Source organism: Acomys minous (assembly GCF_964271855.1).
Source record: "Acomys minous genome assembly, chromosome: 13".
Classification (NCBI taxonomy): domain Eukaryota; kingdom Metazoa; phylum Chordata; class Mammalia; order Rodentia; family Muridae; genus Acomys; species Acomys minous.
In genome coordinates, this window is record NC_140495.1 from 106,035,615 (window position 1) to 106,057,911 (window position 22,297).

Genomic DNA, 22,297 nt, shown 5'->3' on the forward strand with positions numbered 1-22,297 from the left:
ACTCCATCTTGGAGAGTGAGCAGAGATCCAATGTGCCCAGCAGGCAGTGGAGGGGTTCTGGACTCTAGGCAGAGGCCAAAGCTGCCTCTTGCCCAAGCCTGAAAGATCAGCCCCCTCCCGGCCCCCCTCCCCCCACCGCCCCCAGAACCTTCACTGATAGAGGCAAAGAGGTCTTTTTGTGGACACCCACAGTGCTTATCTCCTGAGCAAGAACACAGTACAGGTCATCTTACGTGCGTGCGTCTGGGCCTCCTGAAACATTTTGAGGCAGGAGTTAAGCTCTGGGGTAATGAGACAATGTGGGAAAGAAAACAGTAAACATTTGCTATTTTTAATTGGAAATAAGCACGACTCTCTCAAAAGTGGGAGAAGAGGCGTAAGACGGAGACCTCCCACAAGCCATGCTGGGATGCCCGGCCCAGGGGCTTCTGGGCAGAGCCACCAGTTGCCACATGACAGGCACAGAGCAGGTGACGTAGGCTGTTCCTCCTCTGAGCTCCATCTACCCTTACCAGTTACAGAGAACCTTCTGGCTCGGCCCCTGCCCTGCTGCCCACAAGCATCACTGTGCTGTGTAACCACAAAGCAAACCTGAAACCCCATTTCCCCGATGGCTGCATGTCACGTCCCTCCTGTCCCCCATCAAGGCTACCCACCCTGATGCACTTGGTTATTGTTTTGTTTTGTCCCTGGGTAGGCTCTTATACTGCCTGATTTGTGAGCCAGGCTACAGAGTCCCAGAAGCAGAGTCGACTCATGAGCCTTACCCAAACACTAATCTTAGTTCACAAACATTTTCTAAGAATGAGCCTTGTGCAAGCACACCTGTGCTGTCCTGGAGTCTCAGTTCCTTGACGGCTGAAATGATCACACGGGCTGACTTATGGGGTAGGATGATGCAGATGGCCTGCCCCCACCCCTGCCTCCCCCCCCCCCCCAACACGAGAGTTCAGGCCAGGGTAGGCCAGAGGCTCTTGTTGGCTCCAAGATCTAGATTCTAAATATATGTCTTGGCTGGACATAATCACAGCCGCATTGACACCAAATGCCACTTACCCCACTGCGCAGAGGTGGCTACCAACACACAGCTGGGCTCAGTGGATGGCGAAACTATTGGCTTTGGGTCATGTAGGATGGACCTAGCAGGCATGTTAACCTTCCTTGACTCTGGAGAGCCCTTTCACACCTTTTCTCGCAGGAGCAAAGCTCTAGCAACAGACATATCTGATTTGAAGGTACCTTTTCCTCTGCATAGTAGGGGTTTTTAATCAGCATTTGTCTCGTGAAGAATGCGCCTTGAAACCATCACCTCGATTGTGTAGTGTAGTCTTAACTATATCTAATCTGACCCACGTGGTTGCCCCTTTTCCTTAAACGAGGGAATCTGTTGAAGCTAGAACTGAACTCAAAGAGAGCAGGTGTGTGGTTACTAAACACTGTTAGCCTGCCAGTTTATAAACAAAAGGATCGCTTTTATGTTCGGCAAGCTGTCAGCCGCGGTTATTTCTTGAACCAGGAGAATGGGCTTCAGTTTAGAAAGGTCTTTTGCCTCAGAAGGTGAAGGTTTCTGGATGCAAGCCCACACTGAGGTGCTAAATGCAAGCAAACAGGGCAAACGTAGCAAGAATGTCCTTGGAAAATGAAATAGTGACACCAACACCTGCCCAACAGCAGTGCACAGGCCTGCAAAGCCATCCTACGGAGGCCAGATGGCCCAAGAACAGGGCCAGTCTTGGGAAAGTGACAACGGGGTCACATGCCCAAATAAAGAAACAGCCAGACAGAGCACCCAGGAAAATAAGAACCCAGGGTCAATGTCATCGGTGCACCTGACCCATGTCCAGAGGTGTCAGCCCTGACCACACAATGCTTTGGAAACACTCCCTCTGACTCCAGACCTTACCTGGAGATAGCTGGCTCCTCCTGTGGGCAGACTAGATGGAAAAGGTGTGCCAGCCAAAAGAGGGGAGACCCAAGACCTTGGCTGCTGAGACCATAAACTAGCAAGTCAATGGCTCTCACTGCTCTGTCTGGCGAGTCTATCATCAGTCCCTCAAAGTCTATTCTTAGACCACCAAAGAAGTTCCTTATCACCAAGGGTGCTGCTTTGAGGACCCCGAACAGATGGCCTACCCATCTGTCCCCAGGAGTCACCAAATACTGAAGGGTAGGAACTGACCTAAGAGTTCACGAAGGCAGCAGATGGCCACTGGGGTACTCGCCAAAAACACTTCAAGTCACAAGAAGTCTCTGCAAGTGGCCTGGGGTACACGCTGCCTGAAAGGGAGCCTAAATAAAGCAAACAGTGTGTTCAAAAGCAATTTCTGTTTGGGCCCAAAAGAAAGCCCAGCACTAGACAGGCCAAGAGGGTCAATGGAATTCTTCCATGCTAAGGGCCCGTGAATCCCCCTTAAAACCTGAGCAACCCAACACTGTCCTGGGGATCCCTAGAGCCTGGGCTCCCTTTCCCATTCCTGATCTTGGGCATTTGGTTGAAGTCCAAGTCTCCTAATGGAATTCCTGAAAGGGGTTTATTAATGGCACATTCCACTCATTTTAGCCAGCCTGTAATGACAAGCCTTGTGAAATAGTGATGGAAATTAAGAGAAAGCAAACCTCAATTTGAGAAGGGCGTTCAAAGGCCTTTCATAACTCAGAAGCAAACCAATACACATAATCGGGCTTGGAGTTGCCTGGACTGCTTAACTCCTTCCTGGTTGGTTTGGCAGGGCTGGAACCGGTGGATTCGGTTTCAGCATAGGCTGTGGTGTATTCTACTCTGTCCATGGCATGTGGCACGCGGAGACATGGCCTGGCCTGGCTAAAGGGCAGGAAGGAAAATGTGTGGAAGGCCCGGGCTTGATTGCATTTGTTCTCAACGTAAACCTCACAGCTAGGTGACCTCTGCAGGTGTATTTAATTCCTAAGAGCCATGCTGTTGGCTAGAGAGAGAGTTGCTCCCTGCCATCAGCCCCCTTCTCTGGCAAGGATGCAGGACAGACACATCTCTCCGGAGGAGGATGAAATTGCAAAGCCCATTAGATGGCCATATCAAAGGTTACATCCAAGCAGGACCATGAGGTAGGAACCAGGACAAGCACATCTGTATTGTGGCGGTCCAGGGTGAACTGCCTGTCTCAGGGGCAGCCAGGACAACCACAAATAATTCCATCTGTACTGTGGTGGTCCAAGGTGAGTCTCCCACCCCCTCCCCCACCAGGGGAAGCACTCATGAGGTTCCTTGCAGGGAACTGATCTTGGTTTGAAACACGACAAGCTGGTTTCAAGTTGGTCTTTCCTGCAGCCACGACCTTGAGATGGGCAGAGGGGGTCAGAACACCTCCTGCGGTGTTCTGAGCCAAGCTAGCTGAAGAAGTTCCCTTAGTCAGTCAGCTATGCAGGAAACCACTCAGAGGTGTCTGGGTGGCAGAGGGGACAGTAGACAGAGTACCCCAGCCATTCTGTGATGTCAGCCGACCACGTCGTAATGGAAAAGAACCGTGGAACAGCATAAGACCCCATCGCTCTCAGCTCCTCAGTTCTGCCATGTGTATTCATTCTCTTTAGGGGGATGCTTAGCAACGACACCATCCAGGAAGCACAGGTTGTCTCCCACAGTCACTGTGGCCTTTGGGGGGGGCACCGCTCCCATTAGTCCCCTAGCACAACAGCCAGTGTGACGGCACCAAAGGCGAGATTGTTCCGAGTCATTTGTCCCATCAGCTCACACTACGTGAGTGGGTTCCTTGAGGGAGAGTAATTACCAGATCAGAAGCCGGTGAGATGCTCCTTGGGGTGAGCTGTTTCCTCCCGAGACAGGCTCCTTTCACAATTACGTTCCCTACCAGGAATCTATTACATGATCTAGTTTTTCCTCCAAAGACATCATTAATCATAAGATGAAAACTTAAGTACAATTGAAAAAATACATGTTTGGTTAAGCACCGCTGTCAATTCTTAGCAGTCCGTCCAGTTCCTAGATGCTAGAGAGACAGAATGGTAACTCCTAAAGCTACGGGTGGTACTGCCTCTCCCTGACTCCCTTTCCTCCCAGCAGGACAGACAGGCTTTGCATCCTCTTACTGTTCCTGCTTTCTTTAACATGACAAAGTATTTATAGTGTCACTGACTTCAGAAGGGCCAGTGTGGTAGCTCCACATTCTGGGAGGAATTAAGGAAGGAAGTGGTTTCCACTGGGGGAGGGGGAAAGTCGAGGGGGAGGGGGAGTTGGGGGGGGGAGGAGTGTCTACAGAATAAGTAGTCCAGCATCCATCTGGGTAATGGGAGAGAACAGCCCCCTCTCTAGCTTTGACTTTGGGCAAACGGCCTCTGCTCCCAGACTCCTACTGCCCTTCTCAACCTATAAACCCGACAGGCTAGACGCCCTCCTAGAGCCCCTCACTCCTACAAGTCAAGTTGGGAGCCTTCCCTCCAGCAGTGCTGTGTGGCAGCCAGCCCCGGGAGTTACAGTCAGCTCAGCACATGGGGCGAATCTTAAAAGCCAACAACCAGTCGACTCGATATACAGACAGCAAAACTAATCAGGTGGCAGCGTATGAGAAGTGGCTTCTACGCTGAAGGTCACCTTGGAGCCTCAGAGAGAGGATGGCAGATTCAAAAATCACTATTGGGGGGGGGATTTGGGGGAGGAGAAGAGAGAGAAAGAGGCAGCCAGGATATAAGCGCACCAGTCCAGTTACTGCGGGAGCTCATGAGAAACAGCCAGACAGAGCGCCTTCCTTGACTCTGGAGAGCCCTTTCACACCTTTTCTCGCAGGAGCAAAGCTCTAGCAACAGACATATCTGATTTGAAGGTACCTTTCCCTCTGCATAGTAGGGGTTTTTAATCAGTATTTGTCTCGTGAAGAATGCGCCTTGAAACCATCACCTCGATTGTGTAGTGTAGTCCTAACTATATCTAATCTGAGGAACGAGAGAGGAAAAGGTCCCACAGCGGGATCTTTGGACATTCAGGAGCAGAGGTGGCAGCGGGGGGGTGGGGGGGGTGGGGGGTGGGGGTTCATGTGGGGAAAAGGCAGGGGATCCAGAGGTGTAGGGTGTGTCAGCCAGCCTGATGCCTGGTTCTGGGTAAAAAAATGTGCACTTTATCAATGGCCTGCTTCTTCCTGTGTGTTGAGGAAGTTCAGAGTCACCAAGAGGTAGCACTGAAGAGCGCACTGGTGCTAAGAGGGAAGTTATAGGGGTGTCTGCAACTCACCCCATTTGCAGCTGATGGGACAAATGACTAGAGTTTACTGAATGGGCCTTGCAGGCTAATGACTATTTCCCGGGGGGGGGGGGGGCACCGGAGCCTCCAGGAAGAGCCCTGTTTCCCTGCTGGCTGCATGAAGGTGAGCCATATGGCTCAGAAGTGGGCAAGGCCTGGCCACCATCTTGAGCTCCACCGAGTTGGCAATCACCACACAAGCCATCACACTACACAACACTGCCTGAAACACACTACTGCAGATTAAAAAAAAAAAAACCCAACAGCAGGGACATACCAGATTGAGCATGTCTGCCATCCTCTGACTCATGAGCAAGTCCCGCAGGGCTCACGCTCAGCTCCTCCCATGCCTGAACCCACAGAGGTTACTACAGGGCAAGCAGCCACCCGGCTGAATAGCCATGAAGGTGCTGAGAAGGGACACTTGTTAAGTGTCTCAGCCTTGTTAAGATTCCACTACTTGTTGGCTGACTCTGATGGTGAATGCGCCCTGTTTACGGAGGCGGACGCAGCACCTAGAGGGTTGCCCCTGGATTTCAACTCAAGATGCTCCCATGGTTTGATGGCTCATCTGAGTGTCGGCTTGATAGGATTTAGAACACCCATGGAGACAGATATCTGGGCGCTTCTGTGAGGGACTGTTACCTAGATTAGGTCAACTGGGGTGGGAGGATCCACCCTAAATGTGGGTAGCAGCATGCCATGGGCTGGGGTCCTGGACTGAATAAAAAGAAGAAAGAGAGTAGAAAACCACCATTGTTTCTCCCTGCTTTCTGACCTCATGCAGATCGGATACAGCTGCCTCATGTTCCTGTTGCCATGACTGTTCTGCCATGATGGCCTGTAACCCGCCACCTCTGAGCCAAAACAAACCCTTTCTCCCTTAACTTCTTCCTGTCAGGCATTTTGTTGCAGTAGGTGAGATAAGCAAGCAACACACAAGGCTTCAAACCTCCGAACTCCTACATGGCAAGGTGTCCTCCCCTACAGCGTGGGTTTTCAAACCCCCAAGACCACATACAGCACATGTGCAGAGATCAATCACTGTGTGCCTCACAGGTGTGCCATGATTTGTCCACACTAACCAATGAGCCCCATTTGGTACATTTTTTTTCCTGTAAAATCTGTATATTCTTACTTTGCAATTGGAGCAGGCTCCACAGAATGGGCCCATGGCTGAGCCTGGCGCAGTTTCTTTCTTAACAAAAGAGGCTGGCACCTGGAAACGTGAGTATCCGATAACAGTGCCCTACAATCAGCCTTTGAGAGGGGACTGGGCCTGTTCCTGGCTGTGCACACCCAGACACAATTGTTAAACAACCACCGAGCTTTGAGGACCTGGGGGATTGGCTTCTCAGGTTTCCAAAATTGTGTTTACCACCAACACCAGATTGCCCATGCCAATGATCTCACAGGCTTAGCTTCAAGGGGCAAGGGAAAAAAAAAAAAAAAGAAAAGAAAAAAAAGGGAGGGGAGGAAAAGAGGAGACGATGAAAAACTTAAAAAAAGAATATAACTTGGTCCTCTTGCAAAAAAAAAATATGTTGTGGCAATATTTAAGTTAAGAGTGCCCTACCCCCAACCCCGCCCCCACCTCAAAAAAATATCAGTCTTCTGGTGGGACCTGATTCATTTTGGATGTCCCAGGTTCCTTTCAAGTTTCTAATTTGCATGTGGTGACTCAGTAGACTCCAGGGACTGCCTGGTCTGTTCCCCAGCTACCCAGTGACTTCTTCAAACAGCAGACTAGACTGGGAAACAAAAAAAAACCAGTCAGAAAGGTGCATGCACTCAAGCTGGGTGGTAGTGCTTGCCTATAATCCCCAGCGCTCGGGGAGACAGAGGTAGGCGGCTCTCTGTGAGTTCGAGACCAGCCTGGTCTACAAAAGCGAGTCCAGGACAGCCAAGGCTACACAGAGAAACTCTGTCTTGAAAATAAACAACAAAACCAAACCAAGTGAGACAAAAAGAAAGACCTGTGCACTCAAACCTCAGGCAGCCGAGAATGAGGGAATTGTGGTTGAGCAATTGGGACCATCAAGGTCCTTTTGCATATGACAAGGCCCCTCATGACACGGTTTTCTGGGACCTCCTCTTCCCCACCCTCCCATTTTAATGGACACAGCTTATTTTTATGGCAGGCTGTTTTTCCCTCTATGGGCCACCAGCACCATGCATTAACGAGTCCTTCCAAAGATCTAAAAAAAAAAAAAAAAACAGTTGGTTCCCAGAAAGGCTATGCCACACCCTGGAATGCTCTTCAACAGTTGACACTTGGGAGGCAGCACCCCACTTTCTCTGAATGGCTGGAAAGCTATTCCTCTTTAAAAGATGGGCGTAAACTGAGTGCCTGCTAGGGAGGACCCTCGTGCTAATACCAAGCAAACCCTGATGCTGGGTGAGCTCTGAGAAATCCTTTATCCAGTCCCCAATATTGGACAATGCCTTGTCGAAGAAACATAAGAATATCACGGACACGTTTGCATCCTGTCCCCAAGGTACCTCATTAGGGATATGTACATTCTCCCCAAATCCAAAATATATATGCAGTCAAGAAGCATTTCTAGTCCCAAGCATTTTCAACAGAGGACACGGAACCTGTACCAACACCACCGAGTTGAGAGCCACTGCGAACTCTGAGGCCACCTAATCCAGCCCGTGTATTTATTTCACAGGAGAGAATTCAGCTGTGGATTGGCGAAGGCAGGGCTGTGTTGCAAGAAAAAAAACATCTCAGCCTTACAAACTGCAAACCAAGGCTCTCTCCCCAAACAACCTGTGGTTTCCTTCACGACTCCCCGAAGCCCAACCACCCACTCGCTGCCACTCCCTACCTTTCTTCCGCCACCAGGGTCCCTCGGGAACGGAGTAGGAAAGGTCCTTGAATTCGATGTTCACGGCTGCCCTCCGAGGCAGGGAGGAAAAGCGCTGGGCCTCCGTGAGGTTATTGTCCACCTTTTTCAGGTGCCCGTTTAGCAGGTCCGTCTCCACGTCATCCACGTTGCTGGACACAACCTCATCCACCGACACGCACACGGACTTGGGCTCCGTCATTGCTGCAGAGTAGCTGCTGGCAGTCTAGAAAGGAGAGCAGAGGCGATAAGTAAGATGCATTCAATGTGCTCCTTGGAGAGAAAGAGCATCAAGAAGCATGCCGCTGGCTTCAGGGTCATCAATTATCCATAGAGATACTTTTTAGACTTTGAGTGTACCTTCGGCCCTGGAGGAGAGAGAGGCCACCTGCAGGAACTGTCCCAGCAAACTATCCCTTTTGCTTCTAGTAAAAGAGGCACCTAAGATAAGATGCCAAACTCATCTACTGTCTTCCTTTAGGATCACAAAATCTGATCATAAAACTTTAATAAGTGACTTGCTTTCCTCCATGGGCTACCATGGAAAGTCACCTCCGTCCAGTCTACTCATAAAAACCTCAGGGAAGACACGAGAGGCTACAAAGAACAGTGAACAACTGAAACCGGCCTTTTTAAAATGAGATGTTGTCACGTGTTTCCTGTGTCCCCCTTCTGACGTGTCCCAGGCAGCATTATTAAAGTACTGGCCTGTGGTGGCTGATCACATTTTACTGTCACATTGCCTAGATCCTTGTAACTCCACGCTTATGTGTCTTTCTAATAATACTGGAGGGCTGCGGTAGTTTGTGTATTTTCTCTGTTATACAGGTGAGGAAACTGAGGCACCAATGACTTAAGGTGCTGGCTGGGTGTGGGAAAGAAGCCTAACCCTGGGCCATTAAAACACAGCGAGATGCTTCTTGTATTAATTACCAAGGCAACCCTTAGCTAGCATAGGTGGGGCCTCAGAAAAGCCTCCAGCGCTGTCATACACAGAGGCCTTGAGGCTTTAGCTTTAGCTTTTAAGCCTTTCACGAGGAATCAAATGCACACTGCAGGTGGGCCAAGACCCAGGAGTATTTATGCAAAGCAAGGGGTTTGCTTTTCTAATGGCTTGGCAACCTGGGCTTGATCAATAAGCTTCAGGAACCTCCAAACACAGCAGAACCCTAAAGGGACAAGTTGTACTAAAGTGTTTCTAGCTGTCTCCTCAAGACTAGGGACTATGTCCAAAAGCGTGGGCCTTCTGCAGGCTCAGCCAGGCTGCTGATAGTGTATGGGGGGGGGGGGGGGGGAAGCCTACCCCTCCTCACCACTTCTGGTCACCAAGGCCACAAAGAGGCACTGCTGTTGTCCTCACTTCTTGAGGGTTGGGAAGGTGACCCAGTTGGTAGGATGCTTGCCCAGCACGCCGCACAAATCCTGGCTCTGCCCCTGAGCACTGTGGGAACCTCCTGCACCAAGTGCACGCCACAACTCTAGCACTTGGGAAGCGGAGGACGGAAGATTCGAAGTTCAAAGTCATCCTCAGCTACAAAGTGAGTTTGAGGCCAGCCTTAAGGAAAAATAACCCACCAGCGAAAATCTCTGGAACCCCGACAAGTCGTCTCCCACCCACAGAAAGCATGCAACGAATCACAGAAGAGCTGACATTGTGGCATTTGGGGGTTCAGAGTCTAGTGGTGAGCTTGGGGGGGGGCTCTGGATGCATAACACAAATAGGGCATGGAAGAGGTGGGCCTAGGGATTCAGAGTCTCTTAGTGATGGAAAACGGAGCTTTGCACTTAGGAAAAAAGACGTGTGAACCACAAATACACCCCCCAGCCCCATGAGCATCTCCTAATTCTCACTGACACTCCTGCTGAGTGAAAGAAAATAAAGGTGTAGAGACAATTCTTGGACTCCAGCTTGGGGCAGCAGCATGAATCATAGATGTTCTTTTTACTGTCCAGAAGGGCAGGTTCAAGACTTTGCTCAAGACTTTGAGACCCACAGAGTCCAGTGGAGAGCGTCCATGTGCGGCCTCAGGAGGCTTCCCTGATAAGCCTCTTGAAGGGGTGGGTCACCTTGTCAGAGTTCAGTGGCTCTGGAGAAATGCACCCAGCAGGTACAGGGGCCTTCCCTCAACCCTACCCACTGTCTTTTGTGGCTATAGCTGCCGTGGCAGGTTCATAGGCACAAGGGCTATGGAGGGGCCTGGGAGGTGCCAGGTACCGGCTTTACAGGCAGGGTGTCCTTCTTGTGGAGAGGCAGCAAGGCAGTCAGCTGAGGCAAGGCCATGTTCCTCCCACCCCACCTTGCCATGTGAGTTTGTAAGTACTCCAGGCTTGGCTCCAACCCTGGGAGAGGTGGTCAGCCCTCCTCCATCATAGCCCCCCTGAGCTCTACGCCTTCAGGTCCCAGCTGCTGTGGGTAGTTCCTCCCTCCCTCCCTGCAGGTCCCCACCATAAGTGTCCAACCCCAGGAAAGCCAAGAAGGGTTTGCCTCCTTTCCCGCTGAAACCCACAGGAATAAGAGGCCTCACAGCCATCACCCCATCCACCCGCTGGAGGGGGCAGATATCAGACAGGCACCAGGCCAACATCCTGACCTTCTCTACCTGACCTAACTATGCCTACGTTCATTCCCTTGACAGACTGAATACTAGATAAAGCCAGTCAGCTAGCTAGACACAGACACGGCCTCTGACCCTAGCAAGCTCAAGTTCAAGACTGAGCCCAGGAAAGGGAGCAGCCCATAACAGGATTAGGCAAAGGCCATGGGGGTTTATTTGATTCAGATCAGACCCTGGGGGGGGGGGCGGGGCTACAGGTAGCTCCCCCCCACACCCCCCACCTACAACAAAGTCTGTCTGTAGAAATGGTCCAGGCTGAGATTAGCAAAATGAGATGGGGGCGGGTCCTTGTGTACCATGCTCCCTGCAGAGGGTCTCTTGTGAACAGTGGGTGTGGGATATGGAGATCCAGACCTTTAGCAGAATCCGTCAGAATGTGGTCTGGGGTGCGGAGTGGGATAGGAGGGTCGGAAGCAGGGTACCTGGCATAGGTGAGACTAGAGAGGCTGACTTTAGGAAAGAGATTTTTGAAGAGTATTGGGGACCCTGAAGGGGAACACGAGCCTAGAGCTCCAAGCTCAGAAGACTGTGTCAGTCACCTGCAGAACTGACTGGAGAGCTTAATCAATGGTGGTAGTGGTGGGGGTGGAGCCCATTATGCCAGCCAGTAGGCCTAGCTGGGTGATTGAAACTGAATAGGGAGGTTGGAAGAAGCCAGAGTCAGCTGCTTAGGATGTGGAGTGTTCGAGAAGAAGGCCATGTGCGTGCCTGTCCATGCTGGGCAGGGGACCGAAAACAGCAGTGGGTAAGACTCAGCCTCGTATACTCCAGCCTGCAGCCCATGCTCCTAGCATTTTTACAGCACTGGTGGTGGGAGGGAGGCTACCAAGCTCCAGTTTGGAAGAGCACAGGAAAGCAGCAAGGTTGCCCACCTGGCTTAGGATCCCTCAGTCAGGAAGTGGCCCAAGGGGCTCAGCTCCCTGACACTTCCAAGCCTGAGCTGGCCTCTTCCCACCCAGCCATTTGACCATTGCTTGGTTCACTGTATACACTCCTTTAGAGTAAATTGCACAGCCAACAGGAACTCAGGAAGCCTTCCTGCCCCATCCCCCCCCCATCACAGAGAACAGCCCCACCCTTCCTCCACTGGTGTCCAGTGGCCTCACCCAATTAATAAAATCATGGAAACCTATGTGATGAGACAGTGGCCTGTCACTCCAAAATAGACCAGCTCTCTGGAAACACATCCTCCGATGAGAGCGTGTAGCTAGCAATGTAGGTTACAGCGAGCTCTGCCTCAGCCTCCTGAGCTCATTAAAAATAAAACAAACACCCATTCCCTCCTGCTCTCCCCCTTGGCTGGTCTGTTTCCCTACCTTCCTGTCTGGACACTGTGCCCTCTCTTCACGGAATGTGTTTTTTGCTGACAGAACAGATGGTGAAGGCAGGAAGTCTATTCCTGGGGACTTTGTACAGAGGGGACCCTCTTGGGACCATTGCTGGGGGGCCGTTCAAAAGAATGCTTCCTCATGGCCAACTATGACGCTCAGCTGGGTGGTACCTTAGGACATCCAAGGAAAACATGCTAACCCATAACCTCAGCAATTCTCCACAGGAAACGTGTCCAAACATCATACCCTGAGCTTGAGTGACCACTCACAATGCTGCGAAGCTCCAGCACCACCATCTCTTGGGAAGACCTGCCCGCCGTGTATGTCTCTGCAACCTCCATACTCCTGGATGCTCTGGCCACCCTCCAGGGTGTCCCCCTCAGAGTTGTAGCTCACTCAGCCAGCACCAGCAGGACCCCATGCTAATAGAGACTAGGAAGTAAATCTTGATGTCTTGTCATAACTAAGATAGGACATTTTTTAAAAAATTAACCTCATCTTTGTTTTGTGCCTGCAGCACCTGGAACTCTAGCCGCTGATACTTCTCAAGCAGGCCCCAACCAGGCTGACCTCTCTTGGCTTCCAAGAACAGGCGAGACCCGTGGACCCAGAGTGGTTTGATAACCACAGACAGACAGACAGACAGACATTTAAAAAGTAAAACAAGAGTGCCAGGTTTCCAGAAGAAAATTCTTTTCAAATATACCAATAGGTTTCCTGGGTAATAATAATAATAAAAAAGAATAAGCCCAGCTTTCATGATATGTGACCCTCACAGCAGAGGTCTGGGCTGTATCAAACCATAATGTTATGAATCAGTGTAAAAACCTGCACCTTACAGCATTCTGGTTCGTTTATCCACACACTCGAGTTCTAAATGGCGGCATGTGCAGAGAGAACCCACCAAACTTCCTCTTTTTGCAAAGACCATCAATTATCCTAATTTTCCGCTGCCAACATAATCCTCGAGTTGATAGATAAGTGCTCAAGGGCCAATTTTTCAGTGTTTCCCAAGGAATCAACTCCAATAAAAGCTTGAGAAGTGATTCCTGTTTTCATTGACTCTGACGTTTCAGAAACAGCACACCCCAAGGAGGGTAACCAGCTTGGGAGTCTTCCCCCCCCCCCCCCACCTCACTCCACCCCTACTAACCACCACCCCAGTGCGTCTTTGCTCTATTCTACCGGTTTACGCGAAATCATTACATAATGAGTCGTAGGGCTGGGCTCCAGGCGAGTTCTACAGTAACCTGTTTGGAATCACAGGATGCAGTTGTCAGAGCAGAGCATGCGCAAAAGGCCCGGTGCTTTTTTTTTTTTTTTTCCTCTAGAGCTCAAGGCAAGAGGTAACTGTCGGTCAAATCCTGCTGACTTCAAATACAGGATGCTAAAAATGAAATAAAGGGGAGGGACTGTGCTATGTGGGCTTCCAGCGTATGGGAAGGAGCAGGCAGGCTAGTAACAAAGCTAGAAGGCAGGGAAAGGGACGATCCGGGTGGAAATACGGAGGGCTTTTTGTTTGGACTCCACACAGTCTGAAATCAGCCTAAGAGGATATTAACCGCAATGTCCGCCTGATAGGCGGAGCAGGTAGAGACTAAATGGACGGTGGGCTGTGGTTTTGTTGTAGTTTGCTTTTTTCCGCCCCCCCCCCCCCGGAGCTTTGAGTGACCGTGCAAGAGAAGACACTTACCCACCTCTGGGAGAAGAGCTTGTCTTGCAATTAATTCGGCAGCACCCGGGTTTTGCCTAAAGACTGTTACCTTGAGTGGGGGTGGAGGGTAAATGTCCCCACTCTGTCCTCACCCTGACAAGGTTCTGGGCTCATCCTCCTCTGTCTCCCCTGGGACTCCGCTGCCTCCTCCAAGAGTAGCTGTCCCTGGGGAGCGCAGGAGAGCAGGCTCCGTTTCGTGGGGCGCAGTTTCTCTTTTTGTTGTTCCTCCCATCCACTGTGCCCAGAGCTACGGAGGGTGGCGCAAGAAGTGCCCACCGCCTGCCTGCCCCGCAGAGCTCCCCAGGGAGATCCGACCCTCCCTTCCCTAGGGCTGGGCCTGCATTCCCTCCCCAGTGCGCTCCCACAACCCAAACCCCTCACTCAGGACTCGGACAAGTCAAGGCCATCTATTTGTCTACTTGTGGGGCTGTTCGCTGCCCGGTCCCCACACCGGATTCCCTCCATCTTCTCAGAGCCCTATACCAGTGCAGGAGCATCCCGAGACTCTAGGTGGTCAGGTTGGAAGCGAACAGAGACCTGCACCTCTCCAGGGTGCCCCGGGTTATCACCCAGAGGACGAGCTCCTAGGCGGCGGGTGTGAGGACCAGCGTGCCCGGCTTTGTGCTTCCTGTTTCCCTAGAAGATAAAGGCCGGCCCCAAGTGCAAAGGATGCGCGACTCACCATGGCGGTGCCGACCGAGAAAGCGGCCATCAGACAGGCCATGCCCCAGGGGCGGCGGCAGCGGCGGTGGCGGCGGTGGCGGCGGCGGGGACGAAGCTGCGGGCGGCGGGGACGAGTTTGCAGAGATGAGGCTGCGTTAGGTCCAGCTACACCGCGGCGCTCTGCTCCGTTCCGACTGTGGCCCGGCCCCGCCCCGGCCCACGATTGGCTCGCGCGCAGGGGGCGGGGCGCCGACAGGTGAGCGTGCTCTTGTTTTGCTCCTGTTGCAGAGGCTGGAGGACGCTGTGGACTGGAAGGCATCTGCTAGGCCTCTAGCTCTGCCCGGCCACCCGGGCCTGGCAAGCCCAATACAGGGACTCCACAGAGGCTGGGTTAGCTCAAGCCTAGGCAAGCTAATGGAAGTGCCCACAAACCATAGGGTCCTTATTTAGGAAACCTCCCGAGGTAGCTTGAGGAGAGCAAAAGGGTGGGGAGAAAAGGTTCTTTTTTTTTTTTTTTTAAAGATTTATTTATTTTATTTATTGCATATGAGTACTTTATCTGCAGAAGAGGGTATCAGATTACATTATAGATGGTTGTGAGCCACCATGTGGTTGCTGGGAATTGAACTCAGGACCTCTGGAAGAGCAGGATGGCACTCTTAACCACTGAGCCATCTCTCCAGCCCAACTGCCTTTGTCATGCATCCGTCTTCTAGGTGGAAGCACCAGGCAACAAAAGAGGAAAGAAGACTGCTGCAGGGCCCTCCCCATAGCTCCAGTGTGGGGTGATTCCCATATTGGGGCAGCCTGGGTGTTCCTATAGGTAACACCTAGGCCTCCATCACCACCATTCCAACCTCAAAATAAGCCACAGGGGTGTTTCCAGTGTCTCCTGTACCCAGCACCTCCTGACGCCCCCTATGATATAAGTGTAAGTGTGCTGTTTTCTGATGAGCAAGCTGGCATTCTTCTAATCCTAACCTCAGATGCTGTTGTGGGATCCGTTTAAACCCAACATAACTCAAACACCAGGTCAATACAGGTGACAGAAATTGATTGTAATCAAACCGATACTTGATCGATCAGGGCCACAGAACAGACGGGAGCTGAGCTGCGACCCTGAAGGGATGTTGTACAACATATTTAAAGGATGAAACTATAAAAGCAAGAGGATGCGGGGTGGGCTGTAGTAACTTGACATAAGGGGTTGAACAGGGGAATTTACATCAATTAGGACTGGAGTCGTAGATTCCTGGGCCTGGGCACTTGCCAGCAAGATGGAGAAGTTGTCCTTGAGATGGCTGGACTCAGACAGTTTTCTCTTTACATGTTGTCCCTGAGATGTCTGGACTCAGGCAACTGTTTCCTTACAGCAGAGGCTGCACAGCTATTGGGAAGTCCCCAGTTCCCCTAGGGACTTTGAGTCTAGTTTCTCCCTATGATTAAACGGAGTCTGAAAATAAAATGGTGTTACCTAGACTATGCTTCTTCTGCTTGTTCCCAACAATGCCAAGCTAAGGCTTCTGTTGAAACTATTGTCTGTCACTCCCAGCACAATAGAGCCACTTGCTCCAACACTTGGGTGTGCCAGGACACTTTCTGCTCTCCTAGAAGGGGGCAGGCAAATGGGTGTAATACCCTCATATCCTTGACCTGTGGTCAAGCTTTTTGCTAGAATCACTGAAAGGAAGGTGGGTGTGGCTGAGATTGGGAGGGAGAGGGTGGGCTTCCACGCCTGAGGGGCTGGTGTCCTGTCTGGTATAAAGGAGGCTGGACAAAGGCTGGGCATCCTAGGAAAAGGTTTCAAAAACAAACCTCTCAGGGAGTGAGCACGTTTTCTGGAGACTGGGCTGCTGTCTGCCCTGGTGCACCACTGCCCTAGAAGTGGCCCAGATGGACAAGAGGAAACCCTGAACAGTGGGACCAGGACAAAGGCCATGATGTCAGCATGCCTATTTTTCACAGACATCTACTCTCTGGTGGGCATCTGATGTCTACTCTCCTTATATCCAGAAGTCAATCTGGAATTTTCTTCTGGAAGTTTTCTTTTTCTCAAACCCCCTCTGCTCAGCCCTATACCCCGTTCCCCATTTCTATGCCCTTTTGACTCATGTACATTTGATCAACCTTCGATCCAAACAAAGGTCAATTAACCTCCATCATCAAGTAGCCTCAGTGCAGCCTGGCCACAGTGGATGGTCAGGAGCTTCAAATGGGAGGCAGTGCTTTCTGGGGTCAGCGGTCAGTGTGGAGCCCCGAGGAGGAAGTCAGAGAGGCACACAGCCGTGCATGGGGTCCTCACTGGTGTGGCTTGGGCCCCTGAAAGAGTTCCTGCTCACACATTGTGTACATGGGGTAGTGATCCCCCTGGACCATGGTGGAACCGGCAAGTGATAGATGCTTTCCACCTCCAACCAAGGATCTATTTCCTCTCATCCCACTCATACCCGAACAGGGAATAAGTGAGGGGTAGAGTTGGACAGATTTGCATTGCAAGTGACCGAGAACCAGTTTTGGCTGTCCGAGAACACTGCTTTCTATAGTGAAGATTCCTGAAATCTCAGGCCTGACAGGGCCAAAGACAAGGACACATATACACACACACACACACCTACCTACCTACCTACCTTGCTTTCTCCATAGCTCTGCCTTCATGCAGTGGCTTTTTCAGGGAATGTTACCTTCTGTGGTGTCTAGTCGTGTGTCAACTTGGCACACGAACTAGAGGTATCTGAACTGAGAAAATGCCTCCATAAGATCTGGCTGCAAGGCGTTTTCTTAATTAGTGATTGAGGGTCCAGTCCATTGCGGGTGGTACAAGCCTTGGGCTGGTAGTCCTAGGTTCTATAAGGAAGAAGACTGAGCAAGACAGGGGAAGCAAGCCACTAAGCAGCACCTGTCCATGGCCTCTGCGTCAGCTCCTGCCTCCAAGGTCCCACTCTGTTGGAGTTCTTGACCTGACTTTGGTGATGAACAGCAGTATAAAATAAGCTGAATAAACCCTTTCCCTCCCCAACTTGCTTTTGGTCATGGTGTTTCCTTGCAGCAATAGAAACCCTAACTAAGACTCAAACCCCCCACCCCCGCCCCCAATCCTATCAGCTGCAGTCAATCATTGTACCCAGTAGTGCCTAGCCCTGATGGGCTCTGCCAGTCTGTGTCACATGGAAGGAAAACTCAAGTAGCTGAGTTCTGATGCACTATAGAGGAAGCTGCAGCCCGGATGATTCTGTGCCACTTGAAGGCCTTCTAACTACAAGTACCAGGCCGGCAAATGTGAGGCGGGCACAGGGCAGCGCTGTCCAGCCTAGACACACCCCAGTGAGAACTTCTACCAAGACATGACTATAGATGGGACTGGTTGGCCTTGAGGACCTCTGGTAGGCAGCCACTTCCTGTTTCAAAAAGAAAGCTTTCCATTATGAAACACTGTCATCCTTGTTGTCTTTGGGAGATTGGTTTCCACACCCCTACTCAATGCCAGATTCTGTGGAAGTCCATATCCCTTGTACGCAAGGATGCAGGGTTTGCTTATAACACACCCGTTCCCTCCGGTGAATTCAGCACCCATCCCCAACTCACTTCTAATATGATACAACCACATCTCATAAGAGGCAAGTGTCATTTTAGTGCTGGCGGCACTTAGAGGAAAGCATTTGGGGGGGGGGGGGTCCATACTTCATCTGGAGCTGCAAGACATGATGTGTGGGTCATGAAGAAGCTGGTATAAAAAGTTCATTCAAAATCAAACACATAATGAACCCAAGGGGTTTCTGTCAACACTCACCTGGGTTGCACATCACGATATCACTACAGCCTTGAGCCTTTACAACACACACACACACACACACACACACACACACACACACACACACTTTGCACCACACAGGCCATGGTACTATACAACACTGCCCAAAACACATTACTGCAGATTTCCAAATACTGTATGTTTGTTTGTTTGTTTGTTTGTTTGTTTTTACTGTGCATACAAAGTTATAGGCTCCCATGGAAACATAATGGTTCAATGATGGAAGTTAATGTCTCTTAATACTTTTCTGCCATTGTTCCCCAGCAGATGTGATGATGGTCAGTTTTGTCAGCTTGACCCAAATCCAGAATCCCTTGGGAGGAGAATGTCTATGAAGGATTGTCTAGACTGGCTGGCTGGCCTGTAGGCATGTCTATAGAGGACTGTCTTGATGACACCAAGTTGATATTGGAAACCTAGCCCACTGTGGGAGGCGTCATTCCCTGCGTTTGGGTCCTGAACTGACAGGGATAGAGGAAGCCGAGCAAGGACTAAAAGCACCCACACATTAGGCATTCACTTCTCTCTGTTCTTGACTGTGGATGCGATAGGGCTAACGGACTTAAGTTCCTGCAGCCGTTGGCTTTTCTGCTATGAAAAACTATAACCTGGGCCTGTGAGCTGAAATAGACCCTCTTCCCTCCGAGTTGTGGTTTTTGTTTTTGTTTTTGTTTTTGTTTTTTTTTTTTAATAATTGTGTGACTTGAACTCTGGGCCTCAGGCATGTTAGACAGAGTTCTACCATAGAGATACACCCCAACCTTTCCTGCATTTGATTTTTGCCAGGGTATTTGTGTCTCACAGCCACAGAAACAAAACTAGGACAGCATGTAGGCATCAAACCTGTATACCTAGGGATTGGATTAAGTTAGAAACACATTTATCTCACTTGTATGCAAAAAAAAGATGATACGTGTAACTGGTTTTTTTTATCAGAAAGTTGTGATTTATTTATCCGCAGCTATTTGATTTATATACCTATTTTATAAAAGCACGTACCCAGAGTTGTGTAAAAAATGTCTCAGCCCCCCCCCCCAAAAAAAAGGATGATGAGTGGAAAAATCTCAAGAAGCTTGTTTTAAAGACTAGCGTGAAGTGGGCGTGAAGGCTGTGGTATCTGATGTAGGTGCGTGCCTTTTAACACTTTTCATCCAAGGTTACTTGAATCTACAGATGCAGAACACGCAGACACAGAGGGCTGATGACAGGTGCCGCAAGCAGAAAGACGCCCCTGCGTCTGCCTCCTTCTCATCCTGATTGCTCTCAGTCACAAGGCTACATGATCAGTTGGCTCCCGTCTGGCACCGCAGGCCCCAGAGAGGCAACCAAGCTATGAACCATCTGTCCAGGCCTCTGCGCCTTTGTCCAGTCTCCACCTCCCCAGTTCTCCGGCAAAGCCTTGCAGGACATGCCCTTCTACCCCTCCTTCTCTGGATGTGTGCCAGGTTCTTGGAATCCTTTGTGTGAAATGCTGAATCTACCATGGAGTACTTGCTATTCAGTGTGCTCTGACCAAGACAGAACTTGTGGCTAGGATAACCCATTCTCAAATCCAGATGCTCTAAGCCGTTAGCAGGGCCCACTCTGGATTGAAGGTGTGGGAAGCTGTATCAGGGGGCTTTGAGTGACATCCAGCCAGCCAGGGCAGGGCACAGCCAAGAGCTGTCACCTCTTACACTCCTCTGTGGCCTGCTTGTGTTGTGCTGGGTTTTTATAGCCTGAGTTCAGGCTCTACATCTGTGTCTAATAAACGTGTCCTCATGTCTCACAGCATCTCCACGCCCGGGTTCCACGGCAGTCCCTGTGTGATATGATCACATAGTCACCACAAGCCAAAGCCTGTATCCATGGCCAGGCTGTCCTGCAGCAAACTGCTGACTTGATATCTGTGAGCCCATAGGTCAACAGACCCGCTGCTGTTAAAGTAACCTTTATTCGCCTGATGTAATTGTCGTCTCAGAGGCTTACTGCCTCCGTCTGCTATCCTAGGTCTAGTCCTGGAAGCTTCTAGCCTCCATACAATCTAATCAAGGCCTAGGATATTTTCAGCCTCTGAGGCTTTTTGCTGAGTAAGCTCACCCTTACTTGTTCTTTCTGAACTCTTGCTGGCTGATTCAACTCAACAGTTCGGGCTCAAAAACCCTCTCCTAGCTGACTCAATCTGGTTTCTCTCTTGGCCTCTGACTGAATTGCTCTGCTTGGCCTCATCTGCTGTTCATTTATAACTTTAACAATATTTTCTAATCTTCTGGCTCCTTCTCATTCTCTGGCTCATTCTGTCTTTACCTGTGGCTAGCTTGTTCTCTCTTCAAACTGTCTCTGTGTAACTCTCCCAGTAAAGACTGCCTCAGAGTTCCATGAACTGAACTGCCACAAACTCAACTCCACTGCACAGCCTTTCAACTCACAGACTCAACGGAACCGCCTGGACAGCACTGACTAGAACTCAGAGATCTGCATGCCTCCGTCTCCTGAGTGCTGGGGGTAAAGGCTCAGCTCAACCACACAGACCTACAAGGTCTTTGGATGTGACCTCTTCTTACCAGAGCAGCCTTGTTCTGGGTTAGAGTTCCTCGACACTCTGCCGTCTGACTGTAATCACCACATGGATTTCCACTGGTTCTGCGTGCACCTTATACTCAGCATCTCACCCTAAGGAATATACAGTCTCTCCATTCGGGACAGGTAGCTGGTGAGTGAGCTGCGAGGGCAGGAAGGGAGGGGCCCTGAGGTCTTAGTCTCTTGTGAGAACTCTACAGTTACTATGTGGTATCGATGGATTCAATCAAGACAGGCACGTAGGATTCACCACGAGGAGGCTGTAGCTTCTGTGATGAACATTTGCAGGTAGCTGGACAAGCATGATGTTGGCTTGACCTCTTAGACGGTCCCCTTCTTAGGTCAGTGGGCCTCCAGAAAAGTCCTCAGGGACAACCACTGCACCAGCTCTCTTGTCTGCCTTCAGCTAGCCAAGGAGAGCTCAGATGAGTTATTTCCCATGACTTATGGTCTTCTTTGCATTCAGGTGATGTGACTTTCAGTGTGAGTTGGCTTTGTTAGGGTCGGGGCACGCTGCTCAGAAAGGCTGGGAGAGAACTCCCGTGGCCCACTTTCCACTATTTGACTACGGAGCTCTTTCAGTATGAGCAGCTCTTGCTGACCAAGATTGCACCTTGGGCTCAGCAGATCCGGATGCGCCGGGTGCCAGAGCTGTTCTCAGCACTGGGGACACAGGTGGACCACCCAGAATCCCACCCTCAAGGGACAGGAAGGTGTTAGGAGCCAAATACATAGCTTTGGCTCCCTCCAGGAATTGGGGGCATCACAACTTCGAGTGAGGACTGTCGTGTGTCTGTGTGTCTGTGTCTGTGTGTGTGTGTGTGTGTGTGTGTGTGTGTGTGTGTGTGTGTGCGCGCGCGTGCTCCAGCTGGAGGCAAGCTAAGGATGGGGACCTCTCATCTTTGGCATCTGCATTCTTTCCAATTTACCTTCTTGGCATCTGTTCTAGAGATTCAGTATCTGGGGCTATCTCCTGCAAGCTGTCTCACCCCTGTGTAGCATTCTTGTATGTATGAATGCATAGCACCCCTTGAGTCATCTGTCCTGGTCATCCTGCCCGGATGTCAGCCTCAAGATGCAGGCATGTTTATCTATAGCCAGATTCCCACCATAGGACAGTGTGAACACTACTTTTTATTGTATTTTAATGGGGTTTCTTATACCTCTACCTCCCTTCCACCAATGCCCCAACACTAGGTAGAAGAGAAAGAAGGTTAGAAGGGAAAGGGGGTTGGCTTCTTTGGGGGCATCAGGATATCCAGCAGTCCAACTAAACAGCAAACAGCAAGCAAACCAGCAGCCTTCTTCCTCCTCTGAACATCTCCCCGAAGCCACCTGGCTGTGTTCTCTCTGCCCCTGGCCTCTGGTATTTATATCCTCCCAGAGTCCTCAGAATTAAACTACCTGCAGCTGGCAAAGACCACATCGCTCTCTGAGCTGCACGAGGCAATTATCAGCTGTGGATAAGCCAAGGCAGCCCCCACACTTGGGATTAAAGCAAAAACGTATTTTTTTTTTTTTTACACAA

General features: G+C 50.6%; 1 protein-coding gene and 1 long non-coding RNA gene across 3 annotated transcripts in view; one reads left to right on the plus strand and one right to left on the minus strand.

Moving 5' to 3' along the window:
• Positions 1-14,547, minus strand: part of ABCG1 (ATP binding cassette subfamily G member 1) — a 51,628-nt gene extending 37,081 nt beyond the window's left edge. Inside the window, exons 1-2 of one of the 2 annotated variants that reach the window (XM_084753355.1) lie at positions 14,422-14,547; positions 8,062-8,305 (exon numbers count right to left, since the gene is read on the minus strand). In XM_084753355.1, coding sequence (XP_084609481.1) covers positions 8,062-8,305; positions 14,422-14,463 — 286 coding nt within the window. In that variant the 5' untranslated portion in view covers positions 14,464-14,547. Of the gene's footprint in view, positions 1-8,061; positions 8,306-8,439; positions 8,652-14,421 lie in introns of those variants that run through there. The other variant, XM_084753356.1, reaches the window with a different exon arrangement.
• Positions 13,232-15,849, plus strand: LOC311581255. Its single transcript, XR_014773715.1, has 3 exons — positions 13,232-13,615; positions 14,380-14,658; positions 15,119-15,849. It is a non-coding gene; the product is annotated as an uncharacterized lncRNA (long non-coding RNA).
• The last annotated feature ends 6,448 nt before the right edge of the window (positions 15,850-22,297 follow it).